Below are 18,164 nucleotides of genomic sequence, written 5' to 3' on the forward strand. Positions count from 1 at the left end.
AAAGCTGATTCCAAATACTGTTTTCTTTTCTCTAATAACTCGTCTTTGTTGGTTTTTATACTTGGGTACTCGAGTGATTAGCATTTAAAAAAGCAAGATGTTACTAGTTCTCATCAATCATCTCTGATGCATTCCCCCAAACATGAATCTTCCTTTAATGCTTGTTTGTCATACATGTTTAGTCATATTTCTCAACTCTGTTAGCGAAGGCAAACAATGTAAGGTCTCCTTCTCTCTCATTCTGCAAAGTTTTCTTGGGGGTGGAGGTGGGGGTGGGGAGAAAAACAGCTGGGTTCTTGGTGCTTCTGGCAATTTTATCCTAACTCAAGTAGCACCCAGAATATAATTCTGATAAGTATTTCAGTTCTTTCTTGAAAAATTAAATTCACAAAACAATTGATTATAGTTATAAATGGCAAAAACACCATCTGGTTTTTAAAATTGGTTAAACCCATGCAGCAAGGGGGAAAAAAATTCTGGCACTTGTAGTTGGCGAGGAGTTCTAGTCCATGAAGCAGAAAATGACGAGCTTTACTATGAGAAAGCCGGAGTAGTCATAACTTGTATTTAGCGGCTGTGGGAATTTGATACATTCTTCACATGTTCCATATGTTAAGTCACTTGGTGAGATCTTTAGTGTGAAAGAACTGGGGGTGGAAAAGGAGTGTGGCTAGTGGATAGAGTATCAACAGCTTAATCCTAAATTCTCAACTCTGTTTCTTTCCATGTAGACTCAGTACTAAAGGTGTCCCATGATTCAGTCTCTTTACCTCGGAAATTGGATGTGAAGTTTCTTTCATCTAATGGCACTGGTGGCATTTTTGTGGAAATTTCTAAAGCTATTTGCATTTCTCTGGTGAGGTAAGTCGTACAGCATTAGCATTTCTTACAGAAATGTCCCATGTTGTTCTTTGCCAATTGGAAATATGAGTAGGTGTTCATTTGACGTGCCAAGAGAATGGAGATGAAAACACTCCACATCTTCCAATGTCCCCATACTGTGTTCTGAGTGTGGGAGGATTGGGGCCTGGCTAGATACTCTTGGAGATTCAGCTTCAAGAGGAATGCTTTTCCTCAGGAGTTTACGGCAATCCTGCTATTTTTTTAAAAAAAGGTTCTGAGTTGCTGGCATATGTTCAATTTATGTTAAAAACGTTGCCATCCTTTGCTTATTATTCATGCATTGTAATGTGAAATTTATTCATTCACTCAACAAATATTTATAGAGGTTCAGTATATCATAGTGATTAATTGTATAAACTCTGCAACTTAGAAACTATGACCTTAGGGCAATTACTTAATCTTTCTAACTATGTTTAAAAACTATAAAAATTATTCCAAGGATTAAATGAGATTATGCATGCAAATCAATAAATGCTATACCAGTTGCTGTGGAGTCCATTCCAACTCACAGTGACCTCACATGTGTCAGAATAAAACTGTGCTCCATAGGGTTTTCTTTCTTTTTTTCTTTTTTATTGTGATTTGGGTGAAAATTTACAGAGCAAATTCACTTTCATACAGCAGTTCATATACACTTTGTCTCATGACATTGACCACAATTTACCACAATGCAACAGCTCCCCTCCCACTTCCTCCCCATAGTTACCTCTTCTCTGTGTCCATCCCTCCATGCACTCCTGCCCCCTGAGCTGTCTCCCTATGCATAAGCAGTCCTTCTTTCTTCTATGATTATTCTCTCCAAGGAGTGTGTCTACCTCAGGTAAATTTTAACTCATATGCCTGTCTTTTGTTTGACTGGAAGCCATAGGTGTGGGTTCAATCACAGACCTGAAGGGCAACTAGGGGCCATAGTCTCAGTGGTTCCACCAAACTCTATCAGACTAGCAAACCTGGTACCCCACCACAGGGTTTTCAATGGCTGATTTTGGGGAAGCAAATTGCCAGGCCTTTCACCTCTGAGTACACTTGAACCTCCAACCTTTCGGTTAGCAGCCAAGCACTTTAACCATTTGTATCACTCAGGAACTCCAATATGTGCTATACTCACTGCTGTCAAGTCAGATCCAACTCGTAGCAATTCCTCCTTGGGTTTCTGAGGCCATATCAGTAGGGAAATAAGACTGCCCAACCTTCCTTCTGAGGAGTGGCTGGTGGGTTTGAACCGCCAGCCTTCTGGTTAGCAGTCAAATGCCTAAGGCGCTGTGCCCTTAGAGCTCCCAATACATGCTGTTGTAACAATTATAATAATTGTTGTTGTTATGTGCCGTCGAGTCAAACCTGACTCATAGCGACCCCTCCTCGGGTCAAACCTGACTCATAGCACACATTAATATTAGTATGTGCCAGGTTCCATGCTAGAGTGCTAGGGTTCCTGGCACAAAAGACTTTATAGTTCACAAATCACTTACAGCATACATACAGCTTCAAATTTTAACCTGATTTTGGTGAAACCCTGTTTTGCATTTGGTCTGATCCAGGTAGCTTCGCTTGCAGAGGTGATAAGATTCATAGGGCTTTGCACACTGGGCACTATTCTGGTGACCATGTAGAGATGGTTTCTTATCTCATGCCTATTTGCCTGCTGGAGCTTTCTGGAGTTCTGGAGAACTGCCTGCAGTTCATGCATCCGGGCCTGTAATTACAGAGCAGAATATTCAGGGCTGTGAAGACAGGGTAGCCTCAGAATTAGTTTATGCATAATGGATAATACTAGGCTGTTTTTAAGTGTAACTCGTTTGGTGGGTTGGCAGATCTTGACTTCCTCTTTTGATACGTATTATTTATTTATTTATGATTTTTCTAGCAAGATGAGGACAGCAGGGCAGGGAAGTCATTTGGTGCAGTTCTTCTAGACTATTGCTCAGACTTGGCAATTTACATTCAGTGATCTCTTGGTCCTTTAGCCACAGATAATTTGTCATAGTTTGTTTTAGCTGTTGTGATATTGATATTTATTATGCAAATTGTATTTCCTACATCTTATTGTTCTGCATTCTATGAATACTTAAATTATTATAAACCTTTACACTTAATATGGCTCGTCCTTCAATTTGATGCTTGAGCAACAGAGGGTCAGAGCGCACGCAATATTCTAGAGAGGAAGAAAATAAGTAATTAAAAAGCAGACAAACAAGAGAGCCGGCTGCTTGGTTGAAAAGAAAGCAGAAGCAATTTCTGAAGGGACAACGAGTATCAAGAAGCAAGTCTCTTCAGCTGGGAAAGCCTCTCCCAGATACACGGAAAACTCAGAGCACCTGTTGGTTCCGAGCCACCTTAGAAAACCGGAAGGGCTGCTGGGGTACAGGAGGGAGCAGTGGGTTTGAGCCCGGAAGGAGGAACAAGGCAGACCCTATCGTCACCCCCTGCCCTCCACCCTGCAGCCTGGATCGTGTAAATTTTTGTTTTGTTGTGTGCGTAACGTTAAATATATAATATTAAATGTACACTATATGAACATATATGGTAAAACCAGGAAAGAGACCCTCAGGAAGCTGTGGGAGGCTGAACTGACGACCCTCCTCGACTGACCTTTGCTGAGACTCTACCGCAAAGACACGAACTCAAAAAGCCAAGCACCGGACTCCACGGTTCCTTTCTCCCAACTATGCCAAAGTCTACCGCTAGGTTGTTGAGCTGGCTCTCCCGCGCCGCTGGACGTGCAAAGCACGCATGCACTTCTCCCAGATTGTTTTGTCAATCCGGGGACCTACATTCTCACTTTCCACTCCCTAACAGCCCCCGTTTCCCAAAAACCTACTCCTTCTGTGCAAGGTGAGTGACGGAAATTTGCAATGTCTGGCTTCCAGACCAGATCCACTCGGTGTACTGGGCAGAAGAGCCTCCTAGGGAGTCTCCAGCCATCGATCTGATACTGCGATTGCTATAAACATTCCTAATAAAGGTGTACAGGAAGTTAGACCCGCCCCCTGGAGCCCGAGACTCCACACGCCAGGCGCCCTAGGGAACACTTTTTCGATTCCGAGGAAGTGAAAACCAATTTTAACATAAACATATTTGCATACGCCCCTCCCCTTAGCCCCGCCCCTAGGTGGCGCGGGCGCGCCGCCGAACGCCAGCGCCAGGGGGCGGGGTGGGGGAGGGGGCGAGTCCATAGAGAGAGGGGTTGGGCTCGGGACACGGTGATTGGTTTGTTCGGACTCCGCCTCCAGTGCATGTCATTAGCATCTCATTAGTTGTCCGCTCGGGCTCTGGAAGAAGCCACCGCCGCCAGTCTGAGGCAGGTGCCCGACATGGCGAGTGCTGTGCTGCCGAGCGGATCCCAGTGTGCGGCGGCAGCGGCGGTGGCGGCGGCGGCGGCGCCTCCCGGGCTCCGGCTCAGGCTTCTGCTGTTGCTTCTCTCCGCCGCGGCACTGATCCCCACAGGTAGGTGTGGGCATCCGCGGGTTGGACCCCTAAACCTCTTAAGGCACCCCAGTAGCTGTAGCAGTGGAGGGGGAACGTTTCCATGACAACCTTCCCCCACTTCCCAAATCCCAAGCGAAGGGAGTGTGGAGAAGAAACTCAGGGGTGAGATGGAAGAGACTGAGGGAATCCGTGATTCTCTTCCTTGCCCAGCTGGATATGAATTAGAGCCCTTACGGATGGCTGTACCCACACCTCTTCTCCTCAGCTTGACAAGGGGTGCGGAGTGGGGTGATAATGGGGGGGGGCTAGGGGTTAGAGAATATCGGGGAAAGGGATATATCGAAGGCACCCCGCACCCCCCGACCTTCGGGACCTTCCTAAAGTCTCTGTTGTCCCCGTAACTTGCAGGTCTTTCCATCTTCCAGAGCTGCCTATTTGCCCCCACCTTTCTTCGAGTCCCCCCCTCCGCACCAATTCTCTGTCCCTTGAAGCCTCCCCATGGCTGACTACCAGCCCCTTCAGCGTGATTCCTCACAGATCTACAGGACATCCCCAGACTTGTCTGATCTGTCCTCTCCGCGCGCTGTCTTCCTCCTCTCTCCCGCGAACTGCACGCTTCTCGTGTTTCCCTCCAGCCCGGGATCGCAGCCCCTCCGCCCCCTCCCCTCGGCTGCGGGTCTCCTTGGCCCGGCTCCAGGAAGGGAAAGTTCTCCCGGCCCGGCCCCGCGGGGGGGTGGCTGCTGTCGCCGCCTCTGCGGGAAGGAGCTGAGAGCCCGCAGCCCGCCTGCCCCACAATGTCCTCCGCCGGGAGTAGGGGCACCGGATTTTCAGGCTTCCCGTCCTTTTTGGCAGACCGAAGGTGATGGAGGGAGCGTCCGCGGCCTCTGCGGCCGGGCGGGAACCCTGCGGGCCTCTTGGCGCCCCCTGTGTGGGGAGCTGACTTGGGAATTTGCCCAGGGGCGGCTCTGCACGCCCGGCGCTTCCCTGAAGACGCTGAGCACTCGGTAGGAGCAAGATGTGTGGCTGTCCGTGTGCCGGGAGCGTTGGCGCGGTTGAGAAAGAAGAGGGCAGTGTTTGCTTTTGCTAACAAAAGGGAGCCGGGGCTCTTTCTCAGCGGAGAGGCCGGCAGTGTTGCACCCTGCCTCCCCTTCCCGCCACCTCGCCGCGCTCAGCAGCCGCGCAGCGTCCCTGCGCCCTGGCCGCCTGCTGCGGGCTTGGGGCGGGGAGCCCGGACGGAGTGGCACGGAGCTGTGGGGGGCGGGAGGAGGTGCAGGAGGGGATGCAGCAGGGCTCTGCGCCTGCAAAGCCCCTCCTTGCAGCTTGGAAGCTGCAGGACCTGGGAGCAACAAGTGGTGGAGGAGCCGAGAGCTCAGCCCCCACCTGCGGAGCCCCCGGCCCCGGCGGGCACAGCGCTGGGGACATCGTGCAGCCCCGGGAGAGCCTCTCCGCTTGGGCTGTGTCTTTGTTTACACGCTAGAGGACACACAGTTATGTAAACACCGCAGGAGACACGCTGTAGGAAATGGGAATGTTTGGGGGTGCTAGCTGTGGGTTTGGAGGATGCTAGGCAGGTTATTTTCCCCGAAACAGGCTTGCAAAACGCGCTCTGTTGGGGAACCTATTGGGGTTGTATAGGGATGGGAATCTGGCGACAGCTTCAGTTCCAGCGCTGAGGATTTTTCTTCCATTCCACTGTCTCCGGATGTTGTTTATGTTTTTCCTCTGTGAATTCTTAATTTATGAGTTACGAGATAATTGGGTGCAGCCGATGCTGGTGTGGTTACAACTTCATTTCGGGTGATGTCTCTGACTGGAGATAGGTTCAATAAAATGTTCCTGAAAGAGATCCCTTGTGCTGCTGCATTGTAAAAAGCGCCAGTGTCAGTTAAACGTGAGCGTGAGTAAAAGCTCGGTAACTGGCGCATAATAGAAGCAACAATAGACTTGTATTGGCTGCAAAAAAAAGGGGGGGGGAGTGCTGGTCGGGGATATTGCCTTTCGACTAAAAATAGGAGCCATGCATTGCCATTTGGCAGCGGACTAGGGTTAGATTATGCCTCCCAGTCAAACCTGCTCATTGAAGGCACAGGATAGTAGCAACAGTACTATATTTGTAACTATCTCGGGGTAAGAAGTTGCCTTACTGGCAAGGGATATATGCTGATTTAGAAAGGAGCGGTCTGGAACTCCACGGTGCATGTCAAAGCTACATGAAAATTCTGTTGCCAGTTACCATGGAAGCAGCTTCTTGTTCTTCTGTATATCCCTGTTTGTACGCTGGTTATCAGATTGTGTTCAAATTAGAAAGTAATTGAGTTTGATTTGTAGTGAGGGGGTGAGATAACTTTCTTTAATTTTTTTTTTAAATGCATAATGACAAGGTTCTGAGTTTGAGAGAGGGAGTCTTTGGCTCAGTCCCAGGCCCTGGACTCTGGAGGTGAATTTTGTGTGGGCACCCTAGACTTATCCTCCATGTTGTTGTTGTTGTGTGTCATCGAGTCAGACCCGACTTATAGCGACCCCTCCTTGGGTTTCCGAAGCGGTATCACTGCGGAAGTAGATTGCCCAACCTTCCTTCCGATATCCTGCACAGCCCTTTTAGTATGTATTAAGCTTTCTCAGAGGCCTCCAGTTTCCACTCCCAGGGTTAGAGAAACCTGTTGGTACTGTCTTCTAACTTCATCGGGCTTGTTTCATTTAAATCCTTGCTGGGACAGTGAAATAGGGCCATTGTGTAGTGGGTTCTGGTTCTGTTTTCCCCTGTGACTGATTCCTCCCGTCCCTGGAGAAAATCTTCTCTTGTCCCTCCTCCAGTGGTGTTTGGATGAAATGGATGTTAATGACGTGCAGCCAAGGCAGGGCTGCCTAGGCTCACTCCACAGTATAAATCCTGGCTGTTACCTTTTAGGTGCTTGCACAGTACTGTTTTTGATCCAAATGAACCAGTGGTTGATTACTCCCCCTCTTACCTTTTTCAGGATTAGAGAGGATGGTTGATGGGTAGAGATTTGGTGGTGGCTGAGTTGTGCTTGTTCTGGCCTGTTGGGGCTTGTATACCAGGGATAGAGACTTTACAAAAGTGCCGCCCTTGCTATTGTTGCCTTTCCCTGCATCAAATTGAATAGCCGCAGGAGGGACTTACACTTGTCTGTGATAGCTTTGATAAAATATCCCTCATTAATGCCACTTTATATTTACAGTGTGTCATTGGAGACGCACAAGGCTTCATTTAGTGATTTGTGTGACGAGACAAGCTTGCATTATTTGCCTGGGACATTTTGGAGGAACAAGAGCCCCATTGAGCAATCTTTTGAAATGAACAAATACGAAAAAGGGGGGAATAAAAGAGCAGGGAGTTCTTCGGAACAAAGAGCTTTATTCATATGGATGTTGTACATGCTTTATCCAGTTTTCCCCAATGGCCCTCCTGGTAAAGGGGAGTGGGACAGGGAAGAAGCCAACAGGCAGGACACTTTCGCTTCCTCCCTCACTTCCTGACTTCATATTCTTACGGGAGTTGGTCCCTGACTGACTGATCAGCACTCCTCCTTCTAAAATCCCAGAAGGTAACTGGTTCCTGGGTCTAAAAGGGAAATTTTAAAATCCTTTCTCCCAGCTCTGAATTTCAAAAGAAGAACATGCTAGCTACCTGTTGAGATTGATGATCTTTGGAGGATATATTGGTTGAAGGGAAAAAGAGATGTCACTTTTCTATGACATGTGTCAAGAAATGGTTGATAGTGAATTCCGGATTGGTAAGCTGTCTTGCAATTACAGTATTAGCTTACTATTTCTTTCTTTAAAATGGGGTAAAAGTTAGAATCCAAAATTTTCATTATTGTAAATGGTGCTGTTGGTGCTTAGTGGCTTTTGCCTGATACATTTTAGCTTTGTACATAAGTGAATTTTTATTAATCTTTGGCCTGTATTGCTAAATGATTTTCAACCTTTAAAAATTGAGAATATTGCTATGAATATAAACTGTCTTATTCTCTTAAGGTTTATTTTCTGTATGTGACATTTTAATACCTCACCACCACTTAGAATTTACATTTTAAAACAGTTTTGTATTTGTGTGTTTTTAACAAAAGGCCCATTTTCATGTGGGAGAAATTATTAAATTGGGCTAAACTAATGATTGATGCTGTGATTTGAATGAAAAATTTCAAGTATATCAAGAAGATTTATAAGAAATAAATCCAAAGAATCCAAGTGCTGTATATCTTTCTTGGGAAGACTAGTACTGACCATTACAGTGGGCATTTTTAACTGAAACTCCAGCACAGAAAGGAGAAATCACACAGCGACATCTGTTGCGGAATTGAAAATTTGCTGCTTTGAGTTGGAAGCAATTAGTCCCATATAAGCACCTAATGGTATGAGTTTGTGTATGTACTCGTATAAATATGTATATATGTATATGCATATATATGCAAATTATACAAAACCTCATATTCACATATAAGTTCATATTCACATTCAATATTCATATTCACATATAACTATTTAATAGAAAATGTAACATTTTAGCTATAAAACTCTTTCTCTTAATGTCATTACCTTCTGAGAAATCAGATTCTTATAACCCAGAGAATTTTCCAAAGGGGAAGGACATTAGATATTATCTGGTGAAATCCCATTATTTTGAAGTGAGACAGCCTAGATCAGAGTGGGAAGGACCTTGCTTACAGTTGAACTTGAGGGTAAGTTAGCTACAGATCCTGGACTGGGAGCAGGTCTCTTGATGTCTAGTCAGGGAACCTTCTGTTCCACCATCCTGTGGGTATGCTCCAGCCAGGGATATGGATCATGAGTAGACAATATCTTGCCTAGGAATGTTTTCTATTCTGAAGGCAGAAAGATTAATTGTAGCTCTAGGTAATCGACTCATGGATCAGAGGAGAAAACTTTGGGGAGGAAGAACCAATTCTTGGTAAGGTTGTCTTTGGTGTTCACAAATCATCCAGAAACCTCTGAGCTTTCCAGCAGCGTACCAATGTTGTCCAAAGTGCCTTCATAGGGAGCACCCTGGATTTGTGGTGTTGTAAGTCAGAGATGTGAAAACTGTGCTTCAAAAGACTCACGTTTAGATTTTTAAGATTTTTATCTGTTTTTTTCAAGGATCACTATTCATAGCAAAATTGGTTCCACGTAACAGAGGGAAAAAGTAAAAGAAAGGTTCTTAAGTCAAGAACAAGAATACATCTTGGATTTCTTACCAAGTACCCTTTTTCCTTTTCCTGAAGCAGAGAAAAAGCTGAAAAGAAATATTTCTCTTGTATTTTTTTAAAATTGGTTTTTGCAAGATGACTTTTCTTCTTAACATTGGTCACATTTCCCTTTTTTCCTATATTATTATGGAAATTTTGAAATATGTACTAAAGTAGAAAGAATGCCATAATTAACCTTTGTGTGCAAATCACCTCATTTCAATAATTATCAACCCATGGTCAGTCTGTCTTTTTCATGCTTCCTCTCCTCCCAGATTATTCTAAACAGATTCTTGGTATCTTACCATTTCATCCTTCATTACTTTAGAATGAAAGAATGAATGTATATAAGATATTGCACCTCCCATCGCAGTATTGTTGTTTGAGTGTCCATTTTCTTAGCTGGATATACAGAATTTTTGCCCTATCCTTGCTTTACTGAGGAAATAAAGTGAAGGTGGTTGTTGTAGTGGGTAAAAGCAAAGGAAGAAAAGTCAGAGCCCAATTTACTGTCTGTACCAGGGAGACCTTTTAGTGTGGTTTGGTTTATTTTGAGCAAGATTTTGTTTGGCTTGAATAAGATGAGTTTTATTGTTGTGTACATATGGTTGTGTAAATACCCAGTAATTGTAGCTAATCCCTCAACTGTGGTGTACTATGGAAAGCACCCTTGGTGAGATTGGCCATTTCTAGTTGTTCCCATAATGAATACCCTCTATCTGAGGACTTCTCTAGGAAAGGCTTATTTTAGTTAGATGGCTATAAGATACCTCATTTGAATATTTATCTTTAAATGTTTTCATGGCATAAATGCCTTTGCCTTTTGCAAACATACTGCTTAAAAGAAAGCAATCTTTCCTCATTTCTAACTGGTTAAATACAAATTTCAGCCTGCATTCTGTAATTGAACTGATGACAAAATGTCTTCTTGATGTGAGAAATCCATACAACAAAAGTGTAAGTATTTGGGCCTGATTTTTGTGGGATGAGGGTACGGGGTGGTAGTGAGAAACAAAGGTTAGTTCTTTTAGTTCTAAACCCTTGGTTCATTGATTGAAAATATGAATTTTTAATTTCATCTAGAAATATTGGAATGCTTCAGTGTTAATCTCTGAACTTTTTTGGTCTCTCTGAAAATAGGTTGGCTCCATTTCCCAACATTCATGAAATATGAGGGGTTTTTTTTTTTTGAGTGTGCGTTTCTGTGTGTGTGTGTGTGTGTGTGTATTTAAGAGGTTCTTTTTCGAATGTTGTATTTAATGTGGACTATAAATCCAAAGCATTTGGTTTTTTGGTTTCCAGCCAAACAAGTAATTACACAGGAGATGGTTTTGAGAGTTCTGAGCCGCCTAGGCCAGGTAAAAACTGGTCTCCTGCGCCCCTTCTCAGCTGGCCTCTGCACTCAAAAAGCACAAAGGAATGCCTCCATTCACGGTTTGGGGAGCAACACCAAAATTGAATAAAAAGCCTTTGTTTGGAAACCATCAGTGAAGGAGGAACCCACTGGAATGTTTGTAATTACTAGTGGCACCTCCTTGTTTAAATTTCAGAAGCCACAGTTTCTTTTTCAGAGATTTAAATTGCAGGCTCTAGCCAGCAGCTGCTGTTGTGGTTAATGGGGAGTGTCTCTTTGGAGATCTTCCAGTGCTGGTTCTCAAAAGCTTTGGTTCTATTGGCCTTGAACTAGGGTTAGGAAAAAGGGAGATGTAGGTATTTATATATACGCACAGCAAAAGAGAAACTTGGAGGTAAGGTTGAGCGAAAGCAAGTGTGAAGAAAACCTGTTATGATTGACAGGTGTCTTGAATACGGTGATTATCTTAAGGGAGATGTAGGGTGGGGAAATTTTCCCTTTTAGTAGATGTTTTACTGTAATATAGTCATTTGACCCAACATTTTGATCTAGATATTTCAGAAATGTTAAATAGGTTTGAAATGAAAGTGCTGTGATATATATTTAAATGCTACTCAGTGTTTGAAGTTGATATCCCAGTGACATGGACTTTTTAATACGCCTAGAATAGAGGAAGTACTTGGGTTGTCAACGTCCGACTTGGTGGCATAGTGTCTAAGGCACTTGACTGCTAGCCACTATTCCTCAGAAGGAAGACTGAGCTTTCTACTTCTGTAGAGATACCACCTTGGAAACCCAAGGAGGGGCCGGTGTGAGTTGAATCAACTCCACGACAGTGAGTTTTTTTGTTTTTTTAATACTAAGACAAACATTTGAGTAACTGACATTAGATCCGAATGTTACCTAACTGTTCTAACTTACATATAAATTCGACTTAAACACAGACGCAGAAGTGGAACTCATTTGTAACCCGGGACCACCTGTAAGTATACTGGTCTTGGCAGTCTTCCTTGGGAAGGCAGAAGCTCTAATTCCTGTTCAGCTGCCCAGCACTGGATGCAAGTGTCAGGTTGGAATTAAGTTATGAGATCCCTAGGGGGTAGGGAGGAGAGAATCTTCCTGCTTTGACACTTTCCAATCTAAAAACAAAGAGTTCACCACCCCTATATCTACTTCGTACTATAGCTCCATTTGGCTAGGATTAACCTAAAAGTTAACATGTTAAAATTTGACCCTTTTATCTTTCTGCCATAGGTATCCATCTGTTTTCTCCAAGTCTCCATTATTGTGAATGATACTGTCGTCATACTGGTCTCCAAGGCTGCAACATATGGACCTTTTTTTTTTTTTTTTTTCCTTCTTAGCTGTCACTCTTGGACTGAAATAAAATGGTGTTTTTTTTTTTTTTTCTCCACAACATTCTCTGGAACCCTGGATGTCCTCTCCAAACTATGTTTTCACTGGCAGAATGCAGCCAGTTCACCGGACCCTAGCCTCTGCTAGTCAGAACTTGAGTTACCTACTGCAGTTCTAATTCTTTTCTTGACATCAGCGTTTAGAAACCTTCTTGAATCAAATTCAGATTCTACACTTGTTTTGTCTCTAGGTTGTTCCTTCGTCAGTTGCTCTCATTTCCTCTCTAATTGCCCTCATTTCTTATTACTTTTCAGCCCAATCCTGATGGGACTGGAAGACTGATGATTCTCCAGTGAACCTGAAGAGGAAAGTGGTTCCACCCGTCAGCCTTCAGCTGGCTGCCATTGCATAAAATTGCTCTCTTACTTGTTTTTCCCTTAACTGTCTGTCTTGGTTTATAGGTGTAGGATTCCTGATTCTCCTTGCTTACCTTGAGAAAAAACACTTTCTTTTTGCATCTTCCAGCTTAACTAACATGTCCTTAACTAATATACCCCATCACGGATGTTTCTTTCTCTGCTTTACAGGTGTATATATGAGTACGTTTCTTTCCATTAAGCCAAAAATGTGTAGATGTTATGGTCCGTATTTTAATGAAAATGTTAAGGCATCTGACTGCTAAGCAGAAGGCTGGCAGTTCAAACCCACCAGGCACTCCTCAGAAGGAAGATGGGGAATCTACTTCTTTAGTGATACTGCCTCGGAAACCCAAGGAGGGGTCGCTATGAGTCAGGTCTGACTCGATGGCACATAACAACAACAAAATGCTAGAAATAGATTGTGCCTATTTAGTGGCCAGTGTTTGAACGTTAAACTTTATTGCTTCATGAAAATAGTGTAATTGACTTCACAGATTATAAGCTGACAAAGTAAGACTTTCAGACAAAATGTGAAGTCCTTTAGAAATAGGAAGTCTTCTTAAGTGTCAAGGTCAAAGGGTCTAGGGAGCTGCTGACTTGGCATAAACTGGATCAGCATCTCTGAAGATGGTCTTTGGGTCATTCAGTTACCAAGAAGCATTTAATCTGGGAACTAGAAGTACTAAAAACCCAAGCCTTTATTAGTAACTTATTAGTAATGTTTTACACATTTTTGACTCCAAGAGTCGCCTGAATCGGCCAGCATTTCGGTAGATAACATAGAGAGCGAGTTGTCAGTGGCTTGAGAAAAAAAATGAAACCTTTGTTTCTCAGCCTAATTGCTCAACTTGTTGTCTTAAAGATCTTTTCAAAGCTTTTGTCTGATAGTAGTATCTGCTGCAGTTCTTCTCTTATTTTTCTCTTTGTCTGGCTCCTTCCCCTGCAGAGTTCAGTTCTTGTTAGTAGAAGGTTATGTAGCATGATAATACAGTGACATAAAAACTTGATTATCATGGAGTATTTTGGGACGGTCTTGGGGGAAAAGGTTGTGCATCAAAATGTAGTATGTATTTGGCTGTTGGCTGAATATGCCTGTGATAAGCCAGGCCACCCAGATAGTTACAAGCTTGATTCTCTCTTCTGAAGAGAAAAAGAACATTGCTTCATTTCTCTTGTAGAAACCCTTACTTAAACAATGAAAACTTCAAAGATAGGGAGGATAAAAACCAAGTTAATTTAGTACTAAATTACTGCTCAAATGGTTTTATCTCTTAAAAGGTTCAAGTAGAGATTAGCTTAAATGACACTGAACTTCACTTTTGCTTGTGCGTATCTTGTGAGCACATATCATTCTGAAGAGGCCTCTATCTCCTTTCCTTCAGTTTTGTTAGTAATCAGTGAACGTTGGTTGCTGCTCATTTCCCTTTCCTGAAGCAAATCTCTCCATCTCTGGGCCAGGTTGGCAAGAAGAACACGCAGTTTAGGTTACAAAACAGTAAAGCCTAGTGCTTCTCTCAAAGAGTTAAAAACAGCAAAACATAACCTACAGTATGTGGTGTCAAATAGCCATTACCTACTGGTGGGTGTTATGCCCCTGGCTACTACTACTAAAAATCACATCTGTAAGTCCCTGGAATGTTTAGGGATATCAGAAAAACATGCTGCTTAATTCAGCATGTATTCAGTCGTCTACTCAATGAAACTGAAGAACAAAGTGTCAGTAAGATCCCACCTGGAGTAAAAGGATTTTGGAAGTAAATGGAATCATCCAGTCTCCTTGGAGAAACTAACAATTATAATCTCAAATTGCTGGGTCTTTAAATATGGAGAAGATTTTATTTTACTCAGACTCCTATATTTAACATGTTTTATTTAATAAAAAAGTGAAATTTCTTTAGCTAATCCAAAAGGCATTTAATAGAAACATAAGCATTTCAAAATTATTTTTTGAGTATCCACCTACTTCTGTACTAGACACTGTGTTAGGTACATTCATAATTGGGTAGGTGGACCCTTTGGTTCCAGAAGGTTACAGTCTATTTTTTTCTCAGGTTTTATTTTGAAAAAATTTAAAACCATAGGAAAGGTTGAGAGTACAATGCGTACTTATATATCCCTTACAAGGTATCAACTGTTAATATTATGCCCGTTTGCTTTATCTCTGTCCTGTAAGTACTGTACACACATACTCACATATCTTTTTTTCCCCCAAACTGTGAGAAAGTAAGATGCAGACATCATGGCACTTCACTCTTGAATATTTCAGCACGTATCTCTCAAGAATAAGGATGGTTTTCTGCACTATCTCAATACCTCCATCACATTCAAGAAATTTAATGTGGTTTCAATAATGCTATCTAATATCTAGAAGCTCTGGTAGTGTAGTGCCTAAGGCACTTGACTGCTAACCAGAAGACTGGTGGTTCAAACCCACCAGCCACTCCTCGGAAAGAAGGTTGGGCGATCTACTTCCGTAGTGATGTTGTCTCGGAAACCCAAGGAGGGGTCGTTATGAGTTGGGTCCACTTGACAGCACATAACAACAACAACATCTGATATCTAGTTTATATTCGGATTCTCCCAGTTGTCTTGTTAACATTCCTTTTATCTGTTTTTTTGTTCTCCTTGATCCAGAATCTATCAGAGATCACCTTGGATTTGGTTTTCATGTCTCTAGTTTCTGTTAATCTAGAATCCTTCCCCTTCTCTTCACTTTTTTTTGAGAAGATTCTTTGTTGACATTGACATTTTGAGGAGTCCAGACCTGTTGTTTTGTAGAATGTCTCACAGTCTACAGACTGTTTTCTCATGGTTCGATTCAGATTAGACATTTTGACAAGAATGCTGCACAGCTGCTGTTGCCATCTTCTTTGTAGCATCCTATCAGGAGGAACATAATATCAATATGCCCATAATACTGTAATCTGCCCTGTTATGGGTGACGGTAAGTTTGATCCTTTGGTTAAGGATTTAAGTTTAGTCAGTCAGTTTTGGTGATATTTACAGATTTCTGTATTTTTAGTGCTTTGTAATTAATAAATAATCTGTGGGGGTATTTTGGGATTGAAGATTCTGTTCTCAAATGTCTCACCAAATTGTTTTAGTAACATTGGTAATCCTTGTCTGAATTAAATATTATACCATTTGTTACAAAATTATGATTTTCTAATTCTGTCATGCATTGACATTTGGTAGAGGTATTCTTGTAAAAGAGGAAGACCTTACCTTTCCCCTCTTCCCTCCTTTTTTATTTTATTTTTTAAAAAAATCATTATTTAATCATAGATTAAAAAAAATAAAAATCAATGTGATATATTCCATTGTCAGCAAATTTGATCAGTGGGAACCCCTTCCTACTGGCCCCAATAGTTTTTTGACATATGCTCATTACTTTTGAAGTACTTTCTTATTTTATGTCACAAGAAGATGTTTAAGCTTATCTTATATTTTCATAGCCCCAGTCTTGGAATCAAGGAGCTCTGGTGGCATAATGCTTAAGGCATTTGACTGCTAACTAGAAGGTTGGTGGTTCAAACCCACCAGCTGCTCTGTGGAAGGAAGATTGGGCAATCTACTTTTGTGTAGATTTACCAGCTCGGAAACCCAGTGGAGGTTGCTATGAGTCAGAATCTAGGCGATGGCACTGAATTTGGTTGCTTTTTGTTTAGACCTGGAATCAGCTAGTTTTTCAAGGAGTCTTGGTTCTTTTTAGTGGTAGAATGGTATTTAGATACCACTGAGATATACTCATTACTACTGATTTGTCCTGGTTTGGTTCACTGAAATAATATCTGTATAAACTGAAAATATATATATGCTCAACTGCTAAGCTAAGGGTCATTGGTTCAAATCCACCAGTCGCTATGCAGGAGAAAGATGAGGCAATCAGTCTGCTTCCATAAAGATTTACAACCTAGGAAATCCACAGGGCACTCCTACTCAGTCCTACAGGGTCCCTGTGAGTTGAAATCAACTTGACTGGAACTTTTTTTTAAAAAAATCTATAGTTTTATATATATATATATATATACATATATATGTATATGTATATATATATATATGTGTGTGTATATATATACAGTTTATATTTATTTACTTAATATATTATGAATATATTTATAAATTTATATTTATTTTAATCATGAGTTCATACTGATACCTTCAATTCCAGTCTAACATGTCAGGGCTCTTTTCTTTCCTCCTATTCTTTATTTGTATCTTGTTTCTCCTTCTGCAGTAAGAGCTCTGGTTCCCAGCAGCATCAACATCTTATACAAAATAGTTTTGGAATTATTCCATTAAGACCACTGTCGGCCACAAACTACCAAGTAAAGCTCAGGATTTCCTTGCTGTCTTTTTGTTCTTAAAATAGATTCCACTGAGGGTAGACACAGTACTGTGTTCACAATTACTTCCTTTTATGTACATATGGTTGTTTTATCAATTAGATATACAGTTAGAGTCATTTGTTTCTGTTTGATTCAGTTTTAGTTTTTTCCCTAGTTGAATTCATTTTATTTTTTCAATATGTAAATAATTTACACAGCTCAAAAATCAAAGCTATGTAAAGAGGCCCCACTCCCTCATTCCCAGCCACCATTCCATAATAGCCAACTTCATTCAATTCTCCTACATCCTTAGGTTTTTCCTTTTGAAGAAATTACCAAAGCATACACACAAATTCTTAATTCAAATGGGCAGTTTTGCCTTCCCCCCCCGCCACATTTTTCCACAAGGCCTGTGTTAATATTGCCTATAACCTTATCTCCTTATTTGACAAATCCTGGGTTCTCACATTTATTTTCATGATTTTCTACCTCATTTGCATTTGTCTTACTTTGGAAGTCTTTTTTTTTTCACTTCGGTTCTCTTCCATTTTCTTCCTCCTGGGGTAATAGTTTTATTTGGGTAGTAGGATGCATTCTGTATACGGTTTTTTCTTTTACTTCATGAAATTGTAAGAAAATAAGGACTGCCTCCCTTTTACACATACAGTATAATGTGTCTCTGGTGTGTGATAACCATACTTTTGATGTTTACACCAGTCATGTTTTACCCTTCCTCATCCATTAACATTGGCAAATCTGCCTGAAACTCTGATGCCCTCTTCTTCCCACCTCTTTTAATGAGGTGTAACTTATTTACTGTCAGGTGCACAGCTGAGACTGCTTTTGCATCTAAACCTCAGACCGTGTTCTAAAACTGCCTATTGGACATCTCAGTTTGCTTGTTCCTCCGTTATCTCAAATAACGTTAATGAGAAAATAGCAACTATCATTTATTTAGTGTCTTCATTCATGATCTCACTTCATCCACATTAAACTGAAAAACCAAAAACCAAACTCACTGCCATGGAGTCGGATCCGACTCATAGCGACCCCTCCTTGGGTTTCCGAGGTGGTATCACTACGGAAGTAGATTGCCCAATCTTCCTTCTGAGGAATGGCTGGTAGTTTTAACTGCCTGCCTTCTGGTTAGCAGTCAAGTGCCTTAGGC

At 42.0% G+C, this 18,164-nt stretch overlaps 1 protein-coding gene across 1 annotated transcript in view; it reads left to right on the top strand.

The window, feature by feature from the left end:
- The first annotated feature begins 4,214 nt into the window (after positions 1 to 4,214).
- Positions 4,215 to 18,164, top strand: part of CADM1 (cell adhesion molecule 1) — a 403,293-nt gene continuing 389,343 nt past the window's right edge. The window contains exon 1 of the mRNA XM_007936507.2: positions 4,215 to 4,347. Coding sequence (XP_007934698.1) covers positions 4,215 to 4,347 — 133 coding nt within the window. The remainder of the gene's footprint in view (positions 4,348 to 18,164) is intronic.

The sequence above is a fragment of the Orycteropus afer genome, unplaced genomic scaffold (genome assembly GCF_000298275.1).
Source record: "Orycteropus afer afer isolate SDZICR_OR568_19922 unplaced genomic scaffold, OryAfe1.0 scaffold00036, whole genome shotgun sequence".
NCBI classification, from domain to species: Eukaryota; Metazoa; Chordata; class Mammalia; order Tubulidentata; family Orycteropodidae; genus Orycteropus; species Orycteropus afer.